Source organism: Dromiciops gliroides, chromosome 1, assembly GCF_019393635.1.
Source record: "Dromiciops gliroides isolate mDroGli1 chromosome 1, mDroGli1.pri, whole genome shotgun sequence".
Lineage (NCBI taxonomy): Eukaryota > Metazoa > Chordata > Mammalia > Microbiotheria > Microbiotheriidae > Dromiciops > Dromiciops gliroides.
In genome coordinates, this window is record NC_057861.1 from 624,973,506 (window position 1) to 625,000,502 (window position 26,997).

Sequence of the window (26,997 nt, forward strand, 5' to 3'; positions counted from 1 at the left end):
AAAATGCCTTCATTTAGTGGTTAAACTTCTGTGGCTGCTTCATAATCCATGAGGCGACCCGGAAAGATCTGAGAGGGAAACCCGGGCGATGCCAAACAAACTTGGGATGCCAGTAGCACATCACTAACAAACACTGGAGGCAGGGCGAAGCACTTGCCCCAGATTCCCAGATATGAAAGCTGAGAACAAAATGAAGAATCAGGCTTCCGCTGGTGATTCTCTAGGCCTCCAGGCTGTAATGAAATTTCCTGTGTGTGGGACTACCAGTCAGGAATATTTCTGCTCTTACCTGTAGTTCCCTTTCTTGGTCAGGAGCTCTTTGAATTGACCCAGGGTGACCACACGTCCCTTGACCAAGGTCCTATAAGGGATTGGCTCTCCACAGAAGTAGTAAGCTACCACAATGGTATCGCATGGTGGGGCACTGCTGTTCCCTAGTTTCTTCTGCAGCTTTGTCCTGGGATTCAAAAGCAAAACAGAGTTGGTTAGTTTTTGTAGAAGAGGATACAGTAAAGCATTTATTAACAAGAATACACAAAAGGTTTGTATACAGTAGAGAAAGTGTACAGTGTATGTATACACACATACACACACACACACTCTAAAGTACACTGTGACTAGTGCTCAGTTATGACCCGCACAGTTTTCTGGTATAGTTAAAGATTTGGCACTCAAAGAAGAGTTAGAATAGCCCTGAAGGGTCTGCATCCTAACCTCTGGCCAATCAAAAAACAGTAACAGGCAGACACCCATAGCTCTGAGCTACCAACCTACTTATTAACCTGCCCAATCAATCATGAGTCTATTCACAGAATAATCTCCAGCCCTAAGATTTCAGTTTACCTTAAAGGCACTATCAGAAAGAGAAGACAAATTCTAACACTAAGATTTGTAAAAGCAGAAATTTTATATTTTACCCACACACTCCTTTTCTCATCTACCAATCAATCTGTGTAGTTCACAGATTGGTGGTATGTACTATCTGAGACTCTTCTCATATGGATAGCATGTTGCTCCTGGAATCAGGAAGACCTCAGTTCAAATTCTGCCTCAAGACATTTACTAATTGTGTGACCCTGGGCAAGTCAATTAATACTTCTCAGCCTCAGTTTCCTCATCTATAAATGGGGATAATAGCACTTTCTTCTCAGAAGAGTTGTGAGGTTCAAATAACATGTAGAGTGCTTTGCAAACCTCTAAGAGCTATGTAAATGCTAGCGATTACTGCTGGTTGTTGGGGTTTTTTTTTGGTGGGGGCAATGAGGGTTAAGTGACTTGCTCAGGATCACACAGCTAGTAAGTGTCAAGTGTCTGAGACTGTTTTTGAACTCAGGTCCTCCCAAATCCAGGACCTGTGCTTTATCCACTGTGCCACCTAGCTGCCCTGATTACTAATATTAATGAGGATCCCAGCACATACAACAGTGCTATTGCCCACATGGACATTGGTGGATCTTGGCAAAACCCCGTACGCAAGGCTGGTTAACCACAGGGAAGTTATTCCCTGTGTCTATGCTCACTGAGTCCTTTTATCAGCTGAATGTTATGATAGAGTTTGGGTTTCTTAAGGGATGTACTCAGTCCCATACTCAATCAGGTCCTATAGCTGGTATGCTACAGAATCATATTTTAAAAACTTTTTTAGGGGGTGTGGGGGGTGGGGACAATTACATTGTTCACTGCAAGAAGTGGTTGATATTGCTTGTCTTAACTGAATCTACTTTTGGGACATGTCCTATCAGTATTCTAACTTAATCGTTAAGAGTTACACCGATTTTAAATGCTCAATAAATGACCTCTTTTCCTCCCCCCTCCCTGCTAGAGAAGCAGGACTAAGCAGCCTAGAAAGCAGCCAGGCGATGGTGTGCCTGGGTCTTGTGGCTACAAGGCAGGCTGTCAGGGAGCTGAATTAGGCTCCCCAGTCCTGCTAACTCCTTTCAACTGTTCTGACATGGCATCTACTTTGACTCATAATCCCTGAGCTTCAAATGGAAGTAAGACCCACAGGAGTCAACTACCCAGAATGGAGTTTGTGGCTGCCTGAATTGGGGCCCACAGTTTGTTCAGAAGCCTTTAGAATGTTCTTTGGGCAGTGTCTGGAGGTGACAACAGTAAGGTGGCTACTTAGGAGATGGTGAGTGAGGCAGAAGCACACCACCAGCAACCTCAGTTAGTCCACTTTACCACAAGTCATGGGCAGAATACAGAGGCTTTCATGCCAGATGCCCCCAAACACCAGGGGAGCAGCTGACCTGACTGTCTAGGAGTAAGGAGTTCATTAGGTCACAAAGTGCCTTCGAGGGAAACTCTAAGCCACTATCTGAGACTATGCAGAAAGAGGCTTGGTATCCCTATGCCAATTGATAGGAATGGCAGAATCTTAAGAGCTGGAAGGAGTCTTGGAAGTTCTCTAGTTCACTCTCTAAGTCCTCGTGGCACTCACTGCCTTTTCACAGAGCTTCAGCTGGGATTCTGATCTGCAAACACAGGAAGTATCCTGGCTCCCAACACAGGAGGCTTGCCTGGTCAGATCATTGTCTCCTTCCTCTGAAAATGGGACTCCTTTGTTGTTAAGCCTCCACAAAATGGAAAAAAAACTACAATACAACTCATTCATCAGCTGGAGGATGGACTACTTTTGCTTACTTACTCTTACTGCCTCTGGTAATAGCAGGAAAGGGGAACAGAAAAAAACAATTCTTCAGTAATTCCTTCAAAAAGATAGTTTCTTTCAGCCTCTGATTGACAAGCTTTTGGACCTACTCAACTGAGAAGCTGGCAAAGGGCTTTAAGATGACACGTTCAAGCAAGGACCTGCAGCCTTAGCACCAATTCTTTCTTTAACACTCACACAATTTGTGGGGAACACACTGGTTCTGATATTTAACACAGTAAGCGCTTCAAAAGATGGGAATTTGTATTTTGTTTACAAACCACATTCTGATTCTTTTGTACCACCCACTTTGTAGGGATTTTGGCCAGAAGGTGTGGCTATATGGGAAACCTTTTTAATTTCTAGGGTCTTTAATAAGTAGTCATTCAAATGAGTATTTTCTGTAGTTGTCATTTCATGTAAGAATTTCAGCATTTTTTAAGCATACAGATTCTCAGTAAGCAGAGTGATACTATGTTCACCAAGATACTTTTAAATAAATAATTTTCATTAACTTGAAGAGCTTTTTTCCAAGAAACCTGTCTTTTTCAAATAGGTTATAAATGAGCCACTCTTGGAGTACTGAATTCCAAAGTTTGGATGGGTTGCTTTAAAAAGGGGAGAGGGGAACAAAAAGGGTATAAAAATTGTGTTGTTATAACACATACATAGTTCCAAGGCCCCTTTTAGGAAAATGTGGCAACAACTTTCCAATCTATAATTGACCATGGACTCAAAATAGATGGATGGGCTAACTCTCTGCAAACCTGAATACTGCCCCTAGCTGTACTTATGTGAAAATGTCTTCCTTTAAAAGATTGGGGACATAAAAAAAAAAGATTGTGGACAAAGGGCTGTATACCATTTAAAGGGAAAAAAAAAAGCACGCACACAGGCTCTAGCTCTATCTGTACCTTCTAAGGCCATGTCTGTTTCCAAGGCCAAGCTGGTTCTGTAGTGTGGGAGCTCCCTAATTGTGGGGTGAGGAAGGGAAGGAATAAATTGATAAATTATTCAATAGCTAGTGAATTTTGCCATCCTTAACAGCAGGCCTCTGGGGCCTTGGTTCCTAGATGTATAGAGAACACATGAAGCGTAGTGGCACCTACTCAGACTCGGAGAGGTCCATGTCGGAGACAGCTGGTACCACATTCAGCATTGGCATACAAGCTGGCCTGACAGAAGAGCGACCCCGCTGGATAACCTCTTGCACATACCTAAAGAATAATCTTTATATATTAGATGTGGCAGGTTTACCCCCATTTCTATGATCCAACATCAGTATAAAGCTACCTTTTCAAGGAACAAAACCTTAAATCCTTTGTTCACTTTACCCATTGTCTACAAGCTTCTTGGAAGATAGTAAAGTATAGAAAATATAATGAACTCTTGTAACCCAAGGTAAATTAATCAAGCTTCCCAAAGCCTCATAGATAGCTTTAGACAATGCCTTATACATAAGAAGACGGGAGTTTGTCCGTTTATCCATAATGACACTATTTACCTCTGCACTGTAAGCCATAATGAATTCTACAGACAAACTACCATTTAGCACCGAGAGACTAAATATTCCTCGCTTTTTCTCCATTTAATATGGTTATTAGTAAGTCACCCTTTCACCAGTTCTCACTTGAGACAACATACACTTTTAAAAATCTGAAAAGGCTTGGAATGAGGCCTTTAAGAACACATTTCCATATATTTCACTTTAATATTAATGACACCACCACCTTTCTTTGGAAGATCTCAAATAGCAAAATTCTTATTAAGCAATTTATATTAATCTGATTTCCTTCCCAGATTAGTTATATACGATGCCCTTTCTCCACATTAATGAAATGTACATATTTGTGTGTATAATTCTGTACAACTCAGGCAATACACTTTCATTATTGATAAATTACACATACACAGACTGTTAATATGAAGAAGCCAAAACTTACTTAGAAAATGTTTCAAGGCAAAAATGGTAAAAATGGGTCATTGTAGACAATAATTTCCTATCTCAGAACCTGTATGTACAAAAAAATTTATAGCAATTCCTTTTGTGGTGGCAAAGAATTGGAAACTGAGGGGATAACCATTAATTGGGAAAGGTTTGAACAAGTTATGGTATTTAGATGTGATGGAATACTGTTGTGCTGTAAGAAATGAAGGGGATGAAGGTTTCAGAAAAACCTGGGAAGATCTGTGTGAACTGATGACACAAAGTGAAGTGACAAGAACCAGGAGAACCATTTATACAGTAACAGAAATTTTTAAAGATAATCAACTTTGAAAGACTAAAGTAACTGATCAACATGATGACCAACCACAATGCCAACAGACTCATGATGAAACATGTTATCTACCTCCAGAAAGAGAATTTATGGATTCAAACAGTACAGATTGGAAACACATTTTTTCTCTCTTTCTCTTTTTTTTGGGGGAGGGGCAGAAGGGGAGGGAAGAGAACATTGCTGATGTGGAAATCTGTTTTGCATGACCATACATAATTGGAATGAGTTTTGTTTTTCTCGCCTTCTTAATGGATTGGGGAGGGAAAGAATTTCAAACTGAAGATATAATAAAACTGAATTTAAAAAAAATTCAGTTTCTCCCCTTCCCAATTCTTCATCCCTCTCATTACAAAACCAGTAGCTGCTTATAAAAGCAAAATGAAGCAAAGCAAACCAACAAAACTGCTAATCCTACATCAAGAAACTCAAGCCAATATTTTTTCCTCATCCTTAAGAGTCATCTGTAAAATCTTAACTTTATTCTGGGGAAACCTGGCAGCAAAAAGCAGGATGCAAAGGGGCATGGAGAAAATGGTTTTCACTGGGTTTAAATATTTATTTTTATCAATTTCTAGCATGACTTTATGCAGAACAACTGGCCCTAGACTGCACAAACAACTCTAAGATACAGATCTACCTTTAAGGAGATTCCAAGTGAAAGGAGATAAGACATATATATATATATATTTTTTGGAAACAAAGAAACAAACAAAAAAAACACCCCAAAACTATTGCAATAATAAGCCAAGAAACTTTTTAAAATGGGAAGAACACAGAAAACCAGGGACTTATTGAGTTCACGTGGAAGCTTTCATGGCAAAGACAATAAACTAGCTCCTGATATCAACACTGACTGCCCAAGTGCAGAACTGGTCATCTAGCTTGAAAAACTTGTGAACTGGTCTTCCAACAGGGAATATAGACAGAGAATAAACCCATCTGGGTGTCAGGGACCTTGCTGAGAAGAATGTGTCTACTTCTGACAAGATGAGGAGGGTTAGAAGAAAAAAACCTTGATGACCTCTTCAACTTGTGCTAGCCTTAGGAATTAGAAGGACAGGGAATATGAGAACAGTTGGTCTTTGGGTGTCTAAATAATTGTCATCATTTTTATGTCCTAAAGCTAGTAAGAGGTGTTAAGAAATATTTACTAATTCAGAACATACCTGCCACTTTGCATACATTGGGACAATAGATCTGGGTTATTTATACAGAAAAGGCAAAATTATAACTTTAGCTCTCATTACTTTTCTTTTGTATACATGAATGTGGTCATTAGTTTATAGTTAAGAGGAATTGGGAGAACAAGAGGGCAATTGGGAAATAAGGAAGATTGGTTTGCTTTTCTCTAAAAATTCAGCAAAGCTGAAGATAGGCAAGACCTGCTTCAATTGGACAAAGCACTTCAGCTGCATTGAGAAAGGAAACAATTTTGCCACAATTTTTAATTGCCTAATCCTTAAAAATTCTTGCTGCCAGTCAGTATGTTGTCATGTATTTTTCTACTCAATATCTTTCATGTCTACATATCTGAATAGCTTCAGGGATATTAACTAGTCTGTGATCCTATACCTTCATCAATGCCTTTTTTTTTTTCTTTTTTTTAGTGAGGCAATTGGGGTTAAGTGACTTGCCCAGGGTCACACAGCTAGTAAGTGTTAAGTGTATGAGGCCGGATTTGAACTCAGGCCCTCCTGACTCCAGGGCCGGTGCTCCATCCACTGCTCCACCTAGCTGCCCCTATCAATGCCTTTTATGTTTTTGTGGGGCAATGTGGGTTAAGTGACTTGCCCAGGGTCACACAGCTAGCAAGTGCCAAGTGTCTGAGGCCGGATTTGAACTCAGGTCCTCCTGAATCCAGGGCCAGTGCTTTATCCACTGAGCCACCTAGCTGCCCCATCAATGCCTTTTTAAAAACACCCGTTCTACTACAGTTCAATATATCAAGGTGTAAGATGGTCAACCTACAGGAAGATTCATTTGAATAGAATCAGTTTTAAAAGATGGAAGGGATCTTAAGAGATTATATAATCCAAGGCCTTTATTTGTCAGGTGAAGGAACTGAGACCCTGAGAAGACAAGTGATTTTCATCACAGAAGAGTCAGATTCAATTTAAATTGCTGCAGTCTAATGGTATTGTGGCAAAAAATTATTCGAGTTTTAGCTGACTCATTTGGGAGAGGCCACATCTAGCCCACCCCGAAGTTATATATACTACTGAGGTCAGAAGGTGAACTCTCCACAGGCAGTTTTTGAAGGACCTCCCCTTTTGGGGGAGAAAGATTGAACACTCCCTGAGGAGAGGCTGAGGTACTTCCAGAACTCTAGCTCTCTCTGGCTTCTGCCTTTTGCAGTGGCGCGAGCAACTGTAGACATTCCAGGTTTTGGTGAGTGAACACAGAAAACCCTGCCTTCCTTTGAATTAGCTCAATTGAAAACGATCTGGGGATTGTATAGATTTTAGGTTAGAGTTAAGAGGATTTATCTGTATTTCTTTTTCCTATTTCCTTATCTTAGAATTTTATTAATTCCACAGTAATAAAATCTGATCCTTTTGTGAATTAAAGCTGTAAGGCTCCTTTCTTATTGGCCTGGGAGAAATATCTAAAAGGGCAGTTCAGAGGGGAGTGAGCTTTGAACCTAAAGGTCCCTCATATTTCGGCGAGTCACCCAATTAACGCTCTGTATATTAAATTTCGGCCCTCACAGTTTGGCGAGCCAGCTAGGAGTTGTCAATAATACCTGAAAAGGTCCTTTCCAAGTGGGCTGGGTCCCACTAGATCGCTGAAAATTCTTAATATATACAATTGTCTCTAGGATTTAAATCATGCAAGGAAAAATCTAAAGGACCAGCTTGTACAGCAACTCCTGCCTCATGGAGTTCGTGTAGCCTAGTTTGTAATTCCTGTATATAGGAGGCAACAGAAGTATCACCTCCCACCAGTGATGTATAAACTGGGGAAAAAATTTTAGCCTGGATAGGAGGGTGACCAGGAAACATTTCATAAGGAGATATATGTTCTCTTCTTGGTCTACTGTGTAGAATAATGCCAATGGTAGAACATCAGGCCATTTCAAATGGGTTTCAGTACATAATTTGCCAATCATACTCTTAAGCTCTTCATTCATACATTCAACCTGGCGTGAACTTTGTGGGTGGTAGGGTGTATGGAATTTTGGAATTACTCCCAAGAAAGAGTAGATTTGGGGTAAAACTGAATCAGTAAAATGTGTGCCTTTGTCAGAATGAATGAGGGCTGGTGGGCCAAAGTAAGGAACTATCTCTTTAAGGAGAGTCTTGGCAACAAAGGCAGCTGTGGCTCAGGGGGCTGGGAAGTGCCTCCACTCACCGAGTATTTCTGGGACCTCAATATTTTGGCAAGTCACCCAATTAAACGCTCCATATATTAAATTTTTTTTTAATTGAATAGAATTTTATTTTCCAAACTATATGTCCGTATATTAAATTTAGGCCCTCACAGTATCATAAGAGTACTCAACACATTTTATAGTACCCACACTCTGTGGAAGCACTGTCAGTGATAAGAGAATCTCCTTAGATAACAACACTTTATGCACCTCAAGTTGTTCTTGCAGGAAAAAGTCAAAGGTGCCAAACTCCCATTTCATCAAAAATTAAGGGCAAAGTGTGGTTTAAGGGAAAAGTTCCTTTGGCAGGGAACTTAATAGTAGGTTCCCACTGGATACCTTCCAGCCCTACATCTATGATGCTGTGGTATTTCTACTATTGGGGAGATCCTGATGAGATGACTGCTGCAAAGCTCTGTCTACCCTCCATGTCCCAGGCACACCACTTGAGTCCTGGAATGAAAGATATAGCCAGAAGAAGGTGGATAATTTTTACAGCTGCACTTAATATAGTTAAACTAAACCGGTGTGCAATGTTTTATGGATATGAGGGCTTAAAGAAACCCATTTATCAGAAACATTGAATTTGCATGCCCCCAGCATCACTCATATTGAGTTTACTGGTACACATGTGGTAGTGAAGGTTGTTTTTTTTAAAGAAAAATAAATAAAATCATAAGATGTGGTAGTTTACATTAACACTACAATAAGGATGCAAATTAAAATGCAATTTAGTTAAGAAATGGAGTTACTGACCTTTCAATATTAGTATTCTCAAGAATGCATAATCCTACAGTAGTCTTGCATACTAATTTATGAATACTAGGGGTTAGAGGTCTATCAGATAGAATTTTGAAGTTAGAAAAAAAAATTTGGGGGGGGGTGTGTGTGTGAGGCAATTGGGGTTAAGTGACTTGCCCAGGGTCACACAGCTAGTAAGTGTCAAGTGTCTGAGGCCGGATTTGAATTCAGGTCCTCCTGAATTCAGGGCCGGTGCTCTTTCCACTGCGCCACCTAGCTGCCCCCAATTTTTTTTCACTACTGAGTTTTTGTTTTGTTTTGTTTTTTTGTTTTTGGTGAGGCAATTGGGGTTAAGTGACTTGCCCAAGGTCACATAGCTAGTAAGTGTCAAGTGTCTGAGGCCAAATTTGAACTCAGGTCCTCCTGACTCCAGGGCCAGTGCTCTATCCACTGCACCACCTACCTGCCCCTTGAAGTTAGAAATTTTATAGAGATTCATTTTATACATATGAAGTCCACAAAGCTGACCAGATTTTGAGGTTTATTTCCTTAATGTAGTTGTAAATATAGCTATTTAAAGCTCTCACTGAGAAGTCTTTACTTTAGTACTTAAGCATACATGAAAAACCTATTTGCCTGAAACTAGTTTTTTATGTTACTCTGAATCATTCTGGGGATACAATGTCATCTTTCACCCTAAAGACAAAAAGACAGGTCTCTCTTTCAAAACATCTTTTCAACCTGACCAGTGTCACTGTTAGTGATCCAGAACACTGATTAGGCACTGGATGAATAATTCTAATTTATTTCCTTTCAGAATGACCCAGGATAGCCAGAACCCTGCAGTTTCATCACACACCTTCTACTCCTTCTGGCCCTTTATCAGAGCATTCAGGAATATGGGGCCTATTGTGTTGTCTTTCTCTTCTGACTGAAGAGGCTGGGGTAACTACTCATGGGAGTGGTCCAGCCCTTAATCCCTAGACCAATAATGACCAATAAATGTCATTAACTAAACTGAACTGTCATGCTCAAAAGGTTCTCTGTTGTGAATCTCAGGAAAAATTTTTTAAAGGATTAACCAAGATAAAGTGGATATCACTTAATGTAGTCAGATTGGCTGAGGAGGGACTGAAACACAAGCAGATAGCATCAGTTTAAAGTAACAACTAAAGGCTCCTAACTAATGTCCTTTTCTTGAATAGGGTATTTCAAGACAGATAGCTCACCAAATTTATGTATTTTGGAATTCCAGAAAGCTGAGATACCATAATGCTCAACGCTTACCTCATTGTTCTTATAACATTAATTTTCTCTGAAACGCCAATCAATTGAAAATAGCCCCTACCTCTGCTTGGTAGGAAGTTTTCCAGCTCTTTTCTCTTCCTCTTCCAGGCGCCTTCGGGCTTCTTCCAGCTGAGTCAGGGGGTTTGGGGCTGGGTTAGGTGGCATTGTGGGGTCTTGGATGAAAAGATGAGAAGGTTGGACAACATTCCGGAGCTGAGCGCTCACCCAAGGATGGACAGCACCAGGACGCTCAATGGAAAGGGGTCTGGAACTATCATGGCCCAGCTGCTTCTTAGTCCCTGAAGACCTATTTAAAATAAAAAGATGAGATAAGACTCAACAAAGATCTTTTTTTTTCCCTTTAGTTTAATATTTTATTTTTTCCCTAGTTACACATAAGAACAATTTAACACTTTTTTCAAAGTTTGAGTTCCAAATTCTCCCCCTCCTTTTCCATCACCAACATTGAAAAGGCAAGCAATTTGACATAGGTTATATAGGTCATAGGTCATACAAGGCACATTTCTATAACACAGATCTCTGAAGGAGCATCATCAGCTGCATTAGAATCATTACTCTTTTCTCTCCCCAGTCTGTGTAGCTACAGAACATTTCACAGATTTTCACAGATTGGGAAGGCAGGTCCTTAAGTATATATCATACCCCGAAACCAAACAGGGTCACTGTCAACACCAATTTATCTAAAATAATTTTATTTAGTTACCTTATTTTCAGTATCTACTCGAAACTTACTCTGCATGCAGAGGCATAATTACTTTAAAAAATTAAGATTGTTCACAAAGTAGGATTACAAGGTTAATTACTGGTAATAGATGCATAGCACAATAATTTTGTTATATGTGGCTACACTATAAAGTGGATCAGCTTTAACTCTCGGTGACTTGGTATGACTGTCTTTTCTAGACATATGGAATGCTGAAGTGTATGCTGTAATTCAATTTTTAAACTCTCAAAATGTATCAGAGCAGAATCTGTTGCCAATTTTTTGAAGTGAATGCAAAGAATAATCTTGGGTGACAAACTATCAGTATTTGTACAAAATTTCTGGAAGGGAGGAAGGAAAGAAAGAAGGAAGAAATTTTTATGATTCCACTGTGTTCTAAGCACTATTAAGCACTTTACAAATATCTCATCTGATCCTCACATAAACTCTAAGTGCTATTATTATCTCCATTTTACAGCTGAGGAAACTGAGGTAGGCAACGGTGATATGATCTGCCCAGAGACATACAGCTAGTAAGAGCCTGAGGCTGAATTTGAACTTAGGTCTTCCTGATCTAGCTGGGGAGAACTGGTGATGTTTTCTTAGTGTAATAATTGGAATGACTTACTATAGGAAAGTTCTGCCATGAAGTGAAAGTCTTTGAGGGCAAGACCAGGAGTCTTCTCTTTGCTTCTGGGAGGAAGAAAGGGGGAGCCTGGCGCTCTGACTGGGGCTTTTTCCTGAGGACGCTGGTGGAGAAGGGAGCTAGAAATGTGCTCTCCCTTTAATAGATAGATGAATGTAGGCCTTTCCCTCTCTCTGTTTACCAAATTCTTATTCTCCTTAATAAATGCTTCAAAGTCTAACTCTTGCTAAAGCTTATAATTTATTGGTGACCACTCATTAGATTTTAGACAGTCTAGCTAGAATTTTAGCCTTTAACATTAGGTAGAGCACAAAACACAAACTTGAGAACTATAAATTTTATTTGACCAGTTTCAAAAAGCCTGTTCCATTGCAAAGATTGTCTGATGAACATTTAAAATTACCAGGTGACAGACCTGTAAAGGAAAGTCATCTATACCATAGAGATACTTGTAGATTACATGCTCTATAATAAAACTAGTTTCTTTTTGTTTTTTAATTTTTAGTGAGGCAATGGGGGTTAAGTGACTTGCCAAGGGTCACACAGCTAGTAAGTGTTAAGTGTCTGAGGCCGGATTTGAACTCAGGTCCTCCTGACTCCAGGGCCGGTGCTCTATCCACTGCGCCACCTAGCTGCCCCTAAAACTAGTTTCTTAAAGAACCGTACAAATGTATTTTTTTTAAAACAATTCTCCTGAATAACTGATATTTTAGTACTTCTACAGTGTGCCTAAAATTCAGACAACTGTCAGTAATACTAGCTCTCTTATATATAGTCCTTTACAGTTTGCAAAGCACTTCCTCACAATTCCTGAAGGGAGGTGGTGCAAAAGATTATGATTTCCATTTTAGAGATTAAGAAACTGAAGCTCAGAGAGATGATATGACTGAACTAGGATCTTTTAGACCTATCCTCTGACTCCTAGTCTAGTGCAGGGCTTCTTAAACTTTTTCTACTTGTGACCCCTTTTTGCTTGAGATTTTTATGTGACCTCAGGCATATAGGTACATAAAATAGGGATACATAATCTTTTACTTTTGCCAAATTTTTCGTGACCCTCACATTCAGTTATGCAACCTCATATGGGGTCAGGACCCACAGTTTAAGAAGCTTTGCTCTGGGGGCAGCTAAGTGGCACAGTGGATAGAGCACCGGCCCTGGATTCAGGAGAACCTGAATTCAAATCCGTCCTCAGACACTTACTAGCTGTGGTGACCCTGGGCAAGTCACTTAACCCCAGTTGCCTCACCCCCCCCCCAAAAAAAAAAATAAAAAAAAGAAACTTTGCTCTAGTGTTCCAAGACCCAAGGTATATTCTTGACTGACTCAGGAAGAATTATACTATAGTCACTATCATGTTTGTAATGTCCCATCAAGAAGAAACTATAACTCTTTTATGTCAGTGTGCTTTAGCCCTACTTGCAAATTACTTAAGATAGAAACCACAATCAATTCAATTTCCAAGATCAAAGGAAGATTGGGGGGCGGGGGTGGTGAGTGCATATGATTTATGTCTTAGAAATCTACAATTTTAGTTTGAATTTAAGCAAGTATTCATACCATGCTGAGACCTCCCTTGGAAGGGTCCCAAAGCCTGTGCTGCAGTTAGGTTTTAGAAAAACAACTTGCCTTCTCACTTTCCTTGGGCAGAAGGATCTGTGTGTTTATATATATAATAGAGTGATTCATTACAATAAGAAGAGCAAAATTACCAAAGGAGGAATATAGGGAGGCAATATTATCCAAATGGGAACCTTGTTGAACCCTTGATAAAGAATGTATGGTTTCTGGTCTCTATGGCTTAGGTATTCAGGGCATTTCATTGAAAAGACAGTATCAATAAAAAAGAATAATTCCATTCTGGTGTCTCCCATGGACCTTGCTCTTATTTTAAGGAATAACCTAATCTTAATTCTACTCATAGCATGTTCTTTCTAGTTTCTGACACATCTAAAAGGCACCAAATCTTAATTTTAATTTTTTTTTGGACACACAAAATCTTAAAAAAAAAGTTTCTGCTGACCCTTTCCCAAGAAAGGGAGGCTAAAAATTAAGATTATTCTTAGTTGTGGGGGTGGAGGATGAGAAGGGAATAGTGAACATATAAGTTTGGGGACCAATGAACCCTAATTTATAGGGAATTTGCTTCAGAGTATTTGTCTTTTTATTAAGTATGAATGTTTAGGGGGGCAGCTAGGTGGCGAAGTGGATTAAAGCACCTGCCCTGGATTCAGGAGAACCTGAGTTCAAATCCAGCCTCAGGCACTTGACACTTACTAGCTGTGTGACCCTGGGCAAGTCACTTAACCCTCACTGCCTCCCCCCGCCCCCCCCCCCCCCGCCCAAGTATGAATGTTTATGTCTGAGAGTAATCCTAAGGACAAAAGCATGTTACATCAGGGACATGGTCAACACTGAGCATAGACATTGGGGAGAATGAAAAGTGATGGGAAAAACTAACATCTTACTCTTCCTTTAAGATTCAACTCAAATACTAGCTCATCTTATACCTTCCCTCTGAACCCTGAACCATTCCAGGGATCCCATTTAATTTCATAGTACTCTAAAAAATTCATACACACATCATATTCTAATAAGTGTTTAATTCATTGTTTTATGTGCCTTATCTATTTAGATCATAAATTCCTTGAGGTTAGGAACAATGTTATTATTATTTTTTTTGTATTTCTTCTAATGTCTAGAACAATACCTTGTAAATGGAACTTAATGTTTACTGAATTAATTCCTTACCCAATAATATGACTAAGCTAAATGGACTCCAAAGGAGATACATGAGAGAGAAATGCATATGAGAAGTTTTTGGAGTTAGCTGCTCTGCATGCAATATATTAAAATAATCTCTACATGATTAATACCCCCTGTTTGAATGCTTTTTAACAATGCTGAACATGCAGGTGGGCATTCTAGTTTTATAGCAGGACAAAAGAAAGGCACACCATGATGAATAGGGAAATGGGAGCTCAGGAGAGGAAGGGTTAATAGAAATAAGAAGGATTAGAAAGATTTGGTCCAAAGTTGGGAGGGAGGGAGTAGTTCTATTTAGAAAAGATTTCTTTTAAATATGATCTAGAGAAAGTGGAAGAAATGACTGATTAGTGAGGGGCTTGAACAGTGGCAATCCCTAACACATATGCCAAAGATAGCACAAAGTTCAATTTTCTTTGGCACTGGGACTGGTTAAATGTTGCCATTGCTGATATGAGCCATGAAAATTATTGGTCGGAGAATGATACTACTTTCCCTGCCTTTGATTTTGAGTCAACCACTAATATACATCTCAGCTCTTCTCCTGAGCATAAATCAGATGCCCTCCAACCTACCCTCTGCAACCAGAACATATTCAATACATCACTAGCATTCTTTAACTTTTCCACAGTCCCTAGTAAATTAGCACCACTTCTCCTGCCACAAAGAGGAAGGGTTCAGTAGACAAATGGCTTCTTCTTGTTTAGTTGTGTCTGACTCTTGTGACCCTGTGGACCATACTGTTCATGAGGTTTTCTTGGTAAAGATACTGGAGTAGTTTGTCATTTCCTTCTCCAGAGGAATAAGGCAAACAGGATTAAGTGACTTTCCCAAGGTTACACATCTAGTAAGTGTCTGAGACCAATTTTGAACTCAGGTCTTTCTGACTTCAGAAGTTTCCAGAGCTCTAAGCCACTGAGCCATCTAGCTGCCTCTGGATAACTGGCTTAGGTTACAGCTAATTGTGGATAGGGCCTTTTTAAGCTGGAACTAGGGTTGGAGGTAGAGTCTAGCAATAAAGGATTGAGTACCGCCAAAGGCTGGAGCTAAGTATCAGCTGGAAAACATGAGGGAAATAGGAACTATAAAAAGAAGATGTGTTGTTACAACAAGTTGGACAAAATAACCCAACAGTGTATGTGTAATTTAAATACTTGTATACATTTTATATGGAGATTTCATCACACGACAGTTGAGTGAACTACTTTGCACTCCAAAAGCAGGATGACTTACTACAAGAAAGGGTTAAGAGAGTCAAAAGAAACTAGTTTACACCTTTTGCCAAAGAATGTTAAAGCTGGGAGGGACTTTAAAGTGCATTCATTCTAAGATGTATATTTTATAGACCAGGAAAATGAAGCTCAGAGGTTAAGCAATGACTTTCAAGGTTGCAAATTAAAGGGAACATTCCCTAATCCTTTGGGTAGTGGAAATGACCAGATGCTAAAATAGGGTATCAAGGGTGTTTCTGTCAGACTCTGATTCACTTTTGTCTTTTAAGTGACAATCAGGTGGTAAACTCCTAAAATACTTAGATCATTCTCAGATGAAGTCATCACCACCCCCAGAAATAAACATGTGAGAGCAGTACCACAGTGCTTGCTGGAAAATAGAAATGGCCTAACAACAGGTCTTGTCCACCATTATTTTTCCATATTCTTTCCAGGTTTGCTGTTCTATGGGTTTGTCTGACACAGAATGAAAGGATCTGAACTGAGGACACTACATTATGTGAATAATTCTAATTTAAAGGTGGTATGTGGCATCAGTCTGCTAGGCACCTGAATGATGATATTTACTCTAGGCTAATTACCATTAGTACTCTTAAATAACAACACCACCCAAACAGTCTTCAGTGCAGCTTATCCTTCACACCACACTACCTTAAAAATTCTTGACTTATGGCAATGCTGGCTACAAAGGTAAGGTACCCCAGGAAGCAGCATGATGCAGCAGAAATAATCCTAGGTGCTGGCCTGGGAGTCAGAAGACCTGGGTTTTAGCTTTGGCTGTTACCCTTACTAAGTGTGTAATTCTGGATAAGTCATTTGAAACCTTCTAGAGTTGTTAAGAGGAAAGAATTTTATAAACTGTATATAAAGCAGTAGTCAGTGAGGCCTAGCATCCTGAAGCCAGGATGACCAGGATTCAAATTCCTTAAATTCTCACTGCCCTAGGCAACTGAGAGTTGATAAATTGCAGAGAAAGTGGCAAACTGAATTGATAATTTTCTCACCTGGGAGTTATATAGACCAATGAATCACAGGTTTAGTCCCTATTCCTAAATAAAGCACTATTGAAATGTGAAGAATGTCCTTCATAATGTAAATGTATTACTATCCACCTTCAAGGCTCAGATGAGTCACACAAAGTATTTGTTAAATGTGGTGATTATGTCTGGCAGAAGGCCTGACCTAACACAATATACTTGAATTAATATAATAACAGAGAGTGATTCTATTTTCAAAGAGGTAGTGTTTGCTGGTTAACTAACTTTAATACTTTCTTTTAGATCCTTCCTGTAATTTTATCTGCATGGATACTATTTCCACTGATATTGGTCATAATTTCTCTATAACCACCACCACCACCACATAATGTGATCAAATTGGACAGCAATCAGAGAGCATGTCTTCAGAGTCCCCTGTACAGGAGGAGGCCTGGAAAAGGAAGTATCCAAAAGCCCAGCTCCTTCCCCCTCCTCTTCAGTAGGCCCTCTCCACTCCATTGCAATGCCTTTCTTCGGGCACACTTTTCTAAATGAGCCCCTCTGAGGTTCATTTCTACCACAAAGGTTAAATTACTTTTATAACCAGTTAAAACAGACTCTCATCCCATAGTTCCTTACCCATGGTTAGTTTTTTTATGCCTGCTGATTTCCTTTTCTCCTTCTATTATCCACTGCATGATTTTCTGGTTCTTCTCCACATCTTCCGGAGACCCAGGCATTTCATAGTTGGGACCAGTACTTTTCCCTGAATCATTCTTCTTTGAATTTCTTTTTGAGAGCATACTGGTTTTACCACTGAAAAAAAAAGATTTTAAAGGTTAGTTTTTTCCTCATAGAATCACACAGCTTGGAAGGCAGAAATCTCCTCTCTAGGATAGTAGAAAAGTACCAATTCCTTCCTGGGAAGATGTCTGTGGATGGGGCAGCCATTGCCTCCTGAGACTGACCATTCCATTTCTTTACAATTCCTCTTTTTAGAAGATTTTACTAATGTGCCAAAATCTAATACTATAATGACTACCCACTACTCCTGATTTTTTTCTCTCAGGTAAGGTAAAACAAATCTGATTCCTCTTCCACATGACTAATTTCATTTTTAAGGCATTATCACTACAGATATGGATTCTTCAACTAAAATATAACCAATGGCTTTCTACCATCATCTCTGCATGGCATCTTATTTACTTGGTAATGCTCAGTAAACACTGACATAGTAAACAGTAGCCTGACAGAGAAGTATAGTAAGAAAAATGTTTCTCTGATAAATGGAAAAAAAAACCCAAACAAACCAAACCCCAAAAAGAAAAACAACAACAACAAACCACCGTTTTTAAAAAAGAAAGTTAAATTGGGATGTTTTGGCCTCTCTGACTTCCAATTTTTGCGTGACTGATCATAGGGATCATGTAATCTATTATTTGTTTGATTCATTCTCCTCAGAGAAAAAACAGGGGAGCAATCACGTTTCCAGAAGGGCAACCTAAAGAAAGGTTTAGATGTAGCTTCATCATATTGTAGTTGAAGATGACTATTAACCTGGGTTTGATGACAGTACCTTCCTGGAGACAGTGGGAAAGGAAAAGCCACACTTCTTTGGAACCCTTTATCCCAATGTTCTTGCTTTATACCCTACTACTTAGGCCAGAGGGTTTTAACCAGGAGTCAGTGGATTAAATTTTTTTTTGATATTTTATATTTCAAAAATTAATTGTTGCCTTTGTAATCCTGTGGATTTTTATTTTATGCATTACAAATATTCTGAGAAGTGGTCCAAAGGCTCAAGGGCCTGTGAGTCCATGAAACAAAAAGCTTACTCTTGTGCTAGGAAAGCAACGATATTCTACCTGGGAAAGCCTGGATGAAGTGCGATACATGGCCAGTTACACCCACCCTTCTTCAGTGGAACTGTAGACTTTTAAGGTGTGTAAAAGAACAGAAACCCAGCTTTCATTCCTAGTGGGTATCTAACACTTTAGAGAAAGGTGAAAGCTATAATGTATCTAGCAGTTGTGAAAAAAGTACTTTATCTGAATGCTCAACTGTTGAGCAAAATATGTTAATTTTCTCTAAACATGTACACAGACTCACTGCTGGCAGAGCAGGCATTTGGGTTTGAGTGAGCAGGCAAGAGAAGAAATACAGGCAGCAACATGCAAGTTAGGCCATCTCTTGCCCAGTCAAGGTTAAATGACCTATGAAGAAATAGCCAGTTCTCTAGATAATAAAGAGATGGGATCCTCATTGGTTTTCTGGATCTAGGCTCACTTGTTTTTCAATTTTTGAGCACTTTTGAAATTTCTGTTCCATTCTGTATGCATCTATAGTTTTACCCCATCCTTTGTACTTAGTGGTTGCACTAAGACTGAGAAAGGAAGAGGGAGCATAGATGTCAAGTGTGAAGACCATTCTGGCTACAATTTTTCAAGTACAGTTAGAGAGGAAGATAAACTTTTTTTTTTAAGGGGTGGGGCAATGAGGGTTAAGTGACTTGCCCAGGGTCACACAGCTAGTAAGTGTCAAGTGTCTGAAGCCGGATTTGAACTCAGGTCCTCCTGAATCCAGGGCTGGTGCTTTATCCACTTTACCACCTAGCTGCCCCAATAAACTCTAAGAGCACTGTGGAATTTCTGTTAGCAGGGGCTGGTCCACTTCCCCTGGGTACTCTGAACTTAGTAGTTCTCAGTAGTGCACTTCTCGTTTTGTTTTTTAAAAATAATAATCTAGGAAAAATATTCCAAGATTTGTTCCCTTTTTATAGTAATGATTGCTCTTGCTAGGTTAAATATAATTTTTAAAATGCATAGCTTCAATTTAGAAATACTTTCAAAATCCACAGGTAACAATTTCATACAATGTGACTCACTCTTCTACAAAGGGGCTCTTCTTCTACAGTTTCATGCCCCTTTCCAAACTCTTTCTTCTTGATTCTCCCTAAAACAGGCCCAGCTACAGAGATGAAGGACAACCACCAATATAATTAATACCAGGGGGTCTGCTTTCAAAATTGTCAACTCAAGGCAAAAACTCAATTTTTCATCATTCAATTATTCTCTAGGACACTTACCTGTAGCCTAATCCATCCATTGGATTTGAAGCTAGCCCCATGCTTTCATTGTAGTTTCGAGATTTGGTTGCATAGTTATGTGACTCTGCATTCCAAGCAAAGCTGTTCTGAACCCTCTGAGTGGCTTCAGCCTCAATCTGCTCTTTTGGTTTCATCACATTGTGGTGATGAATGTGGTGGTAGACATGTTTGTGATGGTATAAATTAGCTGCATCTAGTTTCATTCCTGATTTTGTACTGTGCTTGCTGTGCCCAGGAGGTCCTGTACCCAGTGTCCCTGGAAGCTTAGCTACATGACCATTGTCTGGGGAGCGTGGCTTTGGGGAATGGTGGCCAGGTCCTGGGGACTGGCAACCTGGTGTCTTCATGACCCTCTGCACATGCTCATCAAGGATGCTCTCAGGATTTTCCTCATGAACATCTCGGATCCCAGTGCAGCCCATTTCTGCATAACGGGGAGGGAAATGGTGCAAGGTCTGCGCAGAAGGCAGCTTGTGACTAACTACTGAAGGACCAGAAGAGACGTTTGCATCCTCGCCTTCTTCTTCCTATTAGGAAGGAGAAAGTAGTGCAACTTAAGCAATTCATTTCAAGTTCAGTTTTTGTTTCATTAGAACATCAAACCAAATGAAAAATAGGAAGAGGGCTTGCTCAACAGATTGCTTAATTTCTCTGAAGGTTTTCTACAAAAACCAGACAAAGTTTCCATAGTGTTTTCTGATGCGTTAATGCTGAGCCTGCCTGCTAAAGTTGTCACAGCACAGTTGGTAAAACGGCATAAGGAAAGGAGAAGAGGAAACATTTCAAAGATAGTGCCACACTACCAAGAACATTAGCATGTGCCCAAAGTGCACAGGGAAACTTAGTAACCTCTGATGTCTCTCCTTTATTACTCAGCTATTGAGTATCTGAGGGAGTTTACATTGATTGGAGATTACTAAGGGTATTGGAGTACACAAATGCCCTGATATTGGTACTATCGGCCTAGTAAGAACAACAGGGAAAAGGAAGAATGAAGGAAGAAAAGACATATATATGTAACTTTATTGGTAACAAAGAACATTTTGCAGACTGCATATTGTTTAAATCATGTTGGCAAAGATGTCTGCTTTTTAAAAAAAATAACTACTTATAATATTCCTAATATTACTCTGTAATTTTTTTCATAAATTGTTATATTTCAAAAAATGATGACAATTATTCAGGATGTCCTACAAGTCTTGGTGAAATTTTAAGTGATTCAAACTTAAATAAATTCTGAACTGCAAGGTACTTATGAGATTATCAAGGGCGATCACTTCATTTTAAACTATTAAAGCTTAAAACTGTACTAAGACTTCTGGGACACACTGTACTACTGTACAGTTCTCATATAGTTTCTCATATAGTATGGGTAGAAACCATGTGTGGTACTTTTACAGAGACTGGTAGTTCAAGAATCATGAATTAAATATTTAATGAATAATATGTTGACATATATACAAAGGAAAATAAGACAAAGTCCAGTAGAGGAGGTTAAAAAGTAAAAAAAAAGAGTGTTACAACACATAATGGAACCTAACATTGTGAGAGAGGTAACAGTGCTGTGAGTGTCCCATCTTGGTGGTGATGGTAGAATCAAAGAAGGTTTAATAGGGAAGGTATCGTTTGAAGTAGGGTTTTTATTTATTTATTTATTTATTTATTCATTCATTCATTCATTCATTTATGTGAGGCAATTGGGGTTAAGTGACTTGCCCAGGGTCACACAGCTAGTAAGTGTTAAGTGTCTGAGGCCGGATTTGAACTCAGGTCCTCCTGAATCCAGGGCTGGTGCTCTATCCACTGCACCACCTAGCTGCCCCTGAAGTAGGATTTTAACAGAGAGAGTGGAGTAAGAGAAGAGGAATGACAGCTGACATTTGTATAGTTGTGTTAAATACATTATTTCATCTGAGCCGCATAACAACCCTTTGAGAAGGCACACTACATTTTACAGATGAAAAAACTGAGGCTCAAAGAAGTTCAGTGTCCTGTCTACGGCCACACAGCTAGTAGGGGTCAGAAAGACAACTTGAATCCCAGTCTTTCTTATTCTAAGTCCAGCACTTGACCTACAACAGCACACTGACTCTCAAAGAAAAATCCGTCTAACATATTGTCTAGGAATCAATAAGAACAAAGATATAGAGGCCCGTGGGGTGGAAAACTGGAGGAATATAGTAAGTACTATCTATCTCTGTGAATAGTCAATAAATGCTTGATGATGATCTAATATATAAGAAGGGACTGGGAGGTAAGGGGAGAATAAAACACCATCTGGTGGTCATAGTGAAAAGAAGCATTATACAATTTAAAAAAATAGGCAGTGAATCTGTGGTTCTGTCAGAGTATAGCAATAATATTTCCTCTTCCCCAAATCTCCTTTCTCTTTCACCTCAAATGAGCAAGAGCTATTTTGTCAATTTCATAAACATTTATACTTATGTGCCAAACCTGATAGTACTAAGCAAACATATTACTACAAATGTACGAAGATTTAGGATTTTTTTGCTCGTAAATTGATCATAAAATTCAGAGCTGAGAGATATTTAAGTTAATCAAGGCCAATCATCTAGGTATCATGTTTGAAATAAATTCAAACCTAGTATGACTCCAAGGCCATAACATCTATCCATCACATCACCTGACTCTCAATGTTGTGGCTACTCTACTTACCAATATAGACAGTAATTCCTGTATAACTTTTATGGTAGAAGTGAGAGTCTCATTTCATTTTAATCTTGAATGTGAAGTACTAACTAACCTGGAATAAGTCAGATTTGCCCTGCAACTCAGCAGATTTTCAAGAGTAGTAATTAGGACTGACAAAATAATTACTTTGTAGCAAACCAGTGATGAAGCTCTGGTCAGTCCTTGGACTGAAACCTTACTGTAACTTGATAGGACCTATAAGACTCTGGAGCAATAGCTATCTAATTAGGGCTTTTGGACCCAGGAAACCATAGCGGGACAGTGCGCCTTAGCTAAGATCCTTTCCTGATCATTAAAAGCAATTGAAAAGAGTAACAAAGTGGTTCATTCAAAGGATAAGTTATGTAACTTTGTAGTCCCATAAATGGATATTCAAACACACAGTCAGAATCTTTAGACTGAGTCTCCTTTACCCAATTTTTTTTTCATGAGTTTTCTTCATGGTTCCTCAAAAGAATTTTGAATCACAGAATTTAACAGATAGGTCAGAATTTAAGAAATCTGAGAAAGCTTCTTTTTTTCAGACACCTCTATTTGATGCATCTAGCTCCTTGCTGAAGCAAAGAAGAGGCTATTGTACCTGTGCACATTATATGCTTCTTTTGCAAAGTATTTTCAAGAAAACATATTTAGTTATTCAACACATTGCTACAGATAGATATCATTTTAAATTAAGTTTTGAGAAAAATTGTTGACTTGAAAAATTCATGAGACAACTAATTTAGAACACAAATTAACATTCTACTGCGTCAAAAATAAATTTTTACACTCCACAGCTATGTTCCTATATTTTCTTTCCAAAGGAGAAAAATATGTTCTTGATCATTTATTAAATGAAAAAATGTACTAAAATCAGAAACAGAACTCATAGAGAATTGAACACTGACCACTAGGTGGGGTATAATTATTACATTATCAAAGTCCTTATTATGAGAATTTAGAATTTTAGATTTAATTTTTTAGAATTGTTTATTCAATAAACATGTTGAATATGAACAAGGTGCTCTCCTGGGCACTATGGGAGATTTTAAAAAAGTAAGAAATGATCCCTCCTTTCTTTAGTTTCATAGATCATATATAATATATAAAAGAAAGTTATTTTCCTCAAAAATTGTTGAGAAATCATGAAAAAAACATAGAGGTCTTTTTTGGGTACACAATTGGTGCTATCCTATATCTTGGCTTGGTTTTGACTATTCATTTAATTATCTCAATAACTTCTACCAGAATCATGAAATTAAATGCACTTACAAACATCCCATCATGTAATATCTTAGTTGTGCTAATTACTTCCTTCATGGAATTATTATAATTCCAAGACTGTTTGGCTATTTCATTTATCATGTTAAGTAAGCAACTCACTTCTGTCTTTTCATTCGAGTCAAATTTAGAATGAACTCCTGGTTCAGAAAAATGCTGCTGCCATTGTAACTTGGGGAAAAAATATAGGCTGTGGGGAGAGAGGGGAGATAGTGACAGTATTGTGAAAAAAAGAAAAGAGAAAAGAAAGAAGGGACGATGAAGCATTTATAAAATACACCAAGGAGAACAAAAAGAAGTTTTGGGAGGAAAGGAAACGTTTGAAGATAACATTTTGAAATAATTACATTCCTTTTCGTACAAACTACAATTCTATCAATGCAGTCTAAGGTTCATTAAAAAGGTTTTTTTGTATTAATACAATGCTTGCAGTAAACAGTCTATCTTAGAGAATGTGGGTGATATGAAAGAAACAAAGCATATTTCTGACTTCAAGAACTTTGTAATTTAAATGTAGAAGAAAAACACTCTAGGGAATATAAGCAAACTAACAAGTAATGAAACTAATCAGGAGCTGCTTTTTGGAAGAAGTCAGTCAGACTGCATCAGGAATAAGAGACAATGGCTACTTCAAGTCCTACTAAGCAGTGGGGAGCCAGCCAGGTTTTAAAGTTGAAGTGCTATGATGTTGAAGAAGGGATTCATGTGTCAGGTGGGAATTGTACTAAATAGTCCTTAAGGTTCTTTCTGCTTCTAGAATTCTATGGAGCAGAAAAGGATACAAATTCAGTGTAGCTAAGAGATCTTCTTTCTTCTGAATTTTGCAAGAAAGGTCATGAAATATTTGGGAGCTGAAAATTTTATTATAAAATACTTCAACAGAATAATAGATGGCTTTTGAAAGATAGCAAGATAAAATCTGAAAACCATGAAAAGGAAACAGGGAAACCATGTGCCCAATAAAGGAAGTTCTATATACAGAGCAGAAGGGGACAAGGGTATCTGGAATCTAGAAGGTAATATGTAAAATTAACTCCAAAAAGATGGAATACTTAAGAAGCTGAAAATAAATAGAAGAGGCCTGCTATTATAATGTACAACCCTATTTCTGTGAGTAAATTTCTCAGCAATAAAGAGTCCAATTTGAGTGGCTAGGTGGCACAGTAGATAGGGCACTGGGCTTGGAATCAGGAAGACTCATCTTCCTGAGTTCAAATCTGGCCTCGGACACAAACTGTGTGACTGTAGGCAAATCACTTAACCCTGTCTGTTTCAGTTTCCTCATCTGTAAAATGAACTGGAGATGGAAATGGCAAATCACTGCAGTATCCTTGCCAAGAAAATCCCAAATGGGGTCTGCAAGAGTCAAACACAACTGAAATGATTGAACGAGATTTTAGATTCATGAAGCAGAATAGTCTTTGAGTAAATATGAAAATAAAATCTGTAAAATGGCACCCATATAACATCCATAATGATGAGGACAAAGGATCTTTTTATCAACTGACAATTCATCATAGGGAGAAAGGTTTTGAAATATCTAAAATTATAGATATCAGTGAAATTCCATTTGTTTCCTTTGCTCAATCAAATGAGATTAAAAATTAGGAAAATACAACAACAGGCAGGATCAGATAGAAGATGATGTTATATACTTTAAGCTGATGGGTTATACCATTAAAACAAAGCTGAACCCCAAATGTATTCAGGAAAAAATTTCAAGGTTTTTCTACTTAAGACTGTCAACTCCTGGGAATACTGTAGATAAATTATAGTGCTCCCAGGTAAAGGGGAAAATACTGTAAGCAACCAGAATCAGGTTCACACAAGATTTTTGCAGTTTCCATAATAAAGACTTGGAATATGATATTCCAGAGAGCAAAGGGGCTAAGATTATAACCAAGAATAACCCACTCAGAAAAAATGAGCATAATACTTTAGTGGAAAAAAAAGAACATCTAATGAAATAGAGGACTTTCAAGCATTCCTGATGAAAAGACCAAAACTGAATAGAAAATTCAACATTCAAATACAAGCCCCAAGAAAAGCTTAAAAAGGTAAACATGAAAGAGAAATCATGGTTTGTTTTTGTTTTGTTTTTGTTTTGTTTTGCGGGGCAATGAGGGTTAAGTGACTTACCCAGGGTCACACAGCTTGATGAAAGAGAAATCTTAATAAAGTTAAATTGCTTATATTCCAATAAGGGAAGATAATATAATTCCTAAGAACTCTGTCATTATTAGGGTAGTCAGAAGGAGTCCTAACAAATTCCTTCTATGACACAAATATGGTTTTGATACCTAAACGAGGGAGAGCAAAAACAGAGAATGAAAACTATGGACTGATTTTCCCTAATGAATATTAATGCAAAAATTTAAAGTAAAATACTAGCAAGGAGATTATTATGACCAGGTGGGATTTCTACCAGGAATATAGGGCTGGTATAATATCAGGAAAACTATAAGCACAACTGACCATATCAATAACAAAAACAATAAAAATCATGATTGTATTGACAGATGCAGAAAGAGTCTTTGACAAAATACAATTCCCATTCCTATTAAAAATACTAGAAAGCACTAGAATAAACAGAGCCTTTTAAAAAATGATAAGTAGGGGGCAGCTAGGTGACACAGTGGATAAAGCACCAGCCCTGGATTCAGTAGTACCTGAGTTCAAATCTGGCCTCAGACACTTGACACAGTAGCTGTGTGACCCTAGGCAAGGCACTGAACCCCAATTTGCCTCACCAAAAAAAAAAAAAAGAAAGAAAGAAAAGATAAGTAGTATCTATCTAAAACCAAGAGTAAGCATGATCTGTAATAGAATACACTAGAAACCTTCCTAACAAGATCAAGGGTGAAGCAAGGATATCCATTATCCACCACTATTATTCGATATTGTATCAGAAGTGATGGCTACAGTAATAAGACAAGAAAAAGATGATGAAGGAAAGAAAAACAAAAACCTATCACTCTTTGCCAGGTGATACAATGGTGGACTTAAAGAACCAGAATCAACTAAAAAAAAACTAGTTGAAACAATTAACAACTTTAGCAAAGTTGAAGGATATGAAGTAAACACATAGTCAGTTTTTATATATTACTAAGAAAACACAGAAGGAAGACATAGAGAAATTCCATAATTGCAGACAACATATAAAATACTTAGGAGTCTACCTGCCATGACAAATCTAGGAGTTATCTGAACATAATTACAAAATGCTTTTCACACAAATAAAGGC

At 38.4% G+C, this 26,997-nt stretch overlaps 1 protein-coding gene across 3 annotated transcripts in view; it reads right to left on the reverse strand.

The window, feature by feature from the left end:
- Positions 1-26,997, reverse strand: part of AXIN1 (axin 1) — a 182,371-nt gene that overhangs the window by 3,342 nt on the left and 152,032 nt on the right. For 2 of the 3 annotated variants that reach the window (XM_043977200.1, XM_043977199.1), the window contains exons 6-10: positions 19,761-20,308; positions 17,315-17,491; positions 10,392-10,637; positions 3,763-3,870; positions 290-457 (exon numbers count right to left, since the gene is read on the reverse strand). In XM_043977200.1, coding sequence (XP_043833135.1) covers positions 290-457; positions 3,763-3,870; positions 10,392-10,637; positions 17,315-17,491; positions 19,761-20,308 — 1,247 coding nt within the window. The remainder of the gene's footprint in view (positions 1-289; positions 458-3,762; positions 3,871-10,391; positions 10,638-17,314; positions 17,492-19,760; positions 20,309-26,997) is intronic. The other variant, XM_043977201.1, reaches the window with a different exon arrangement.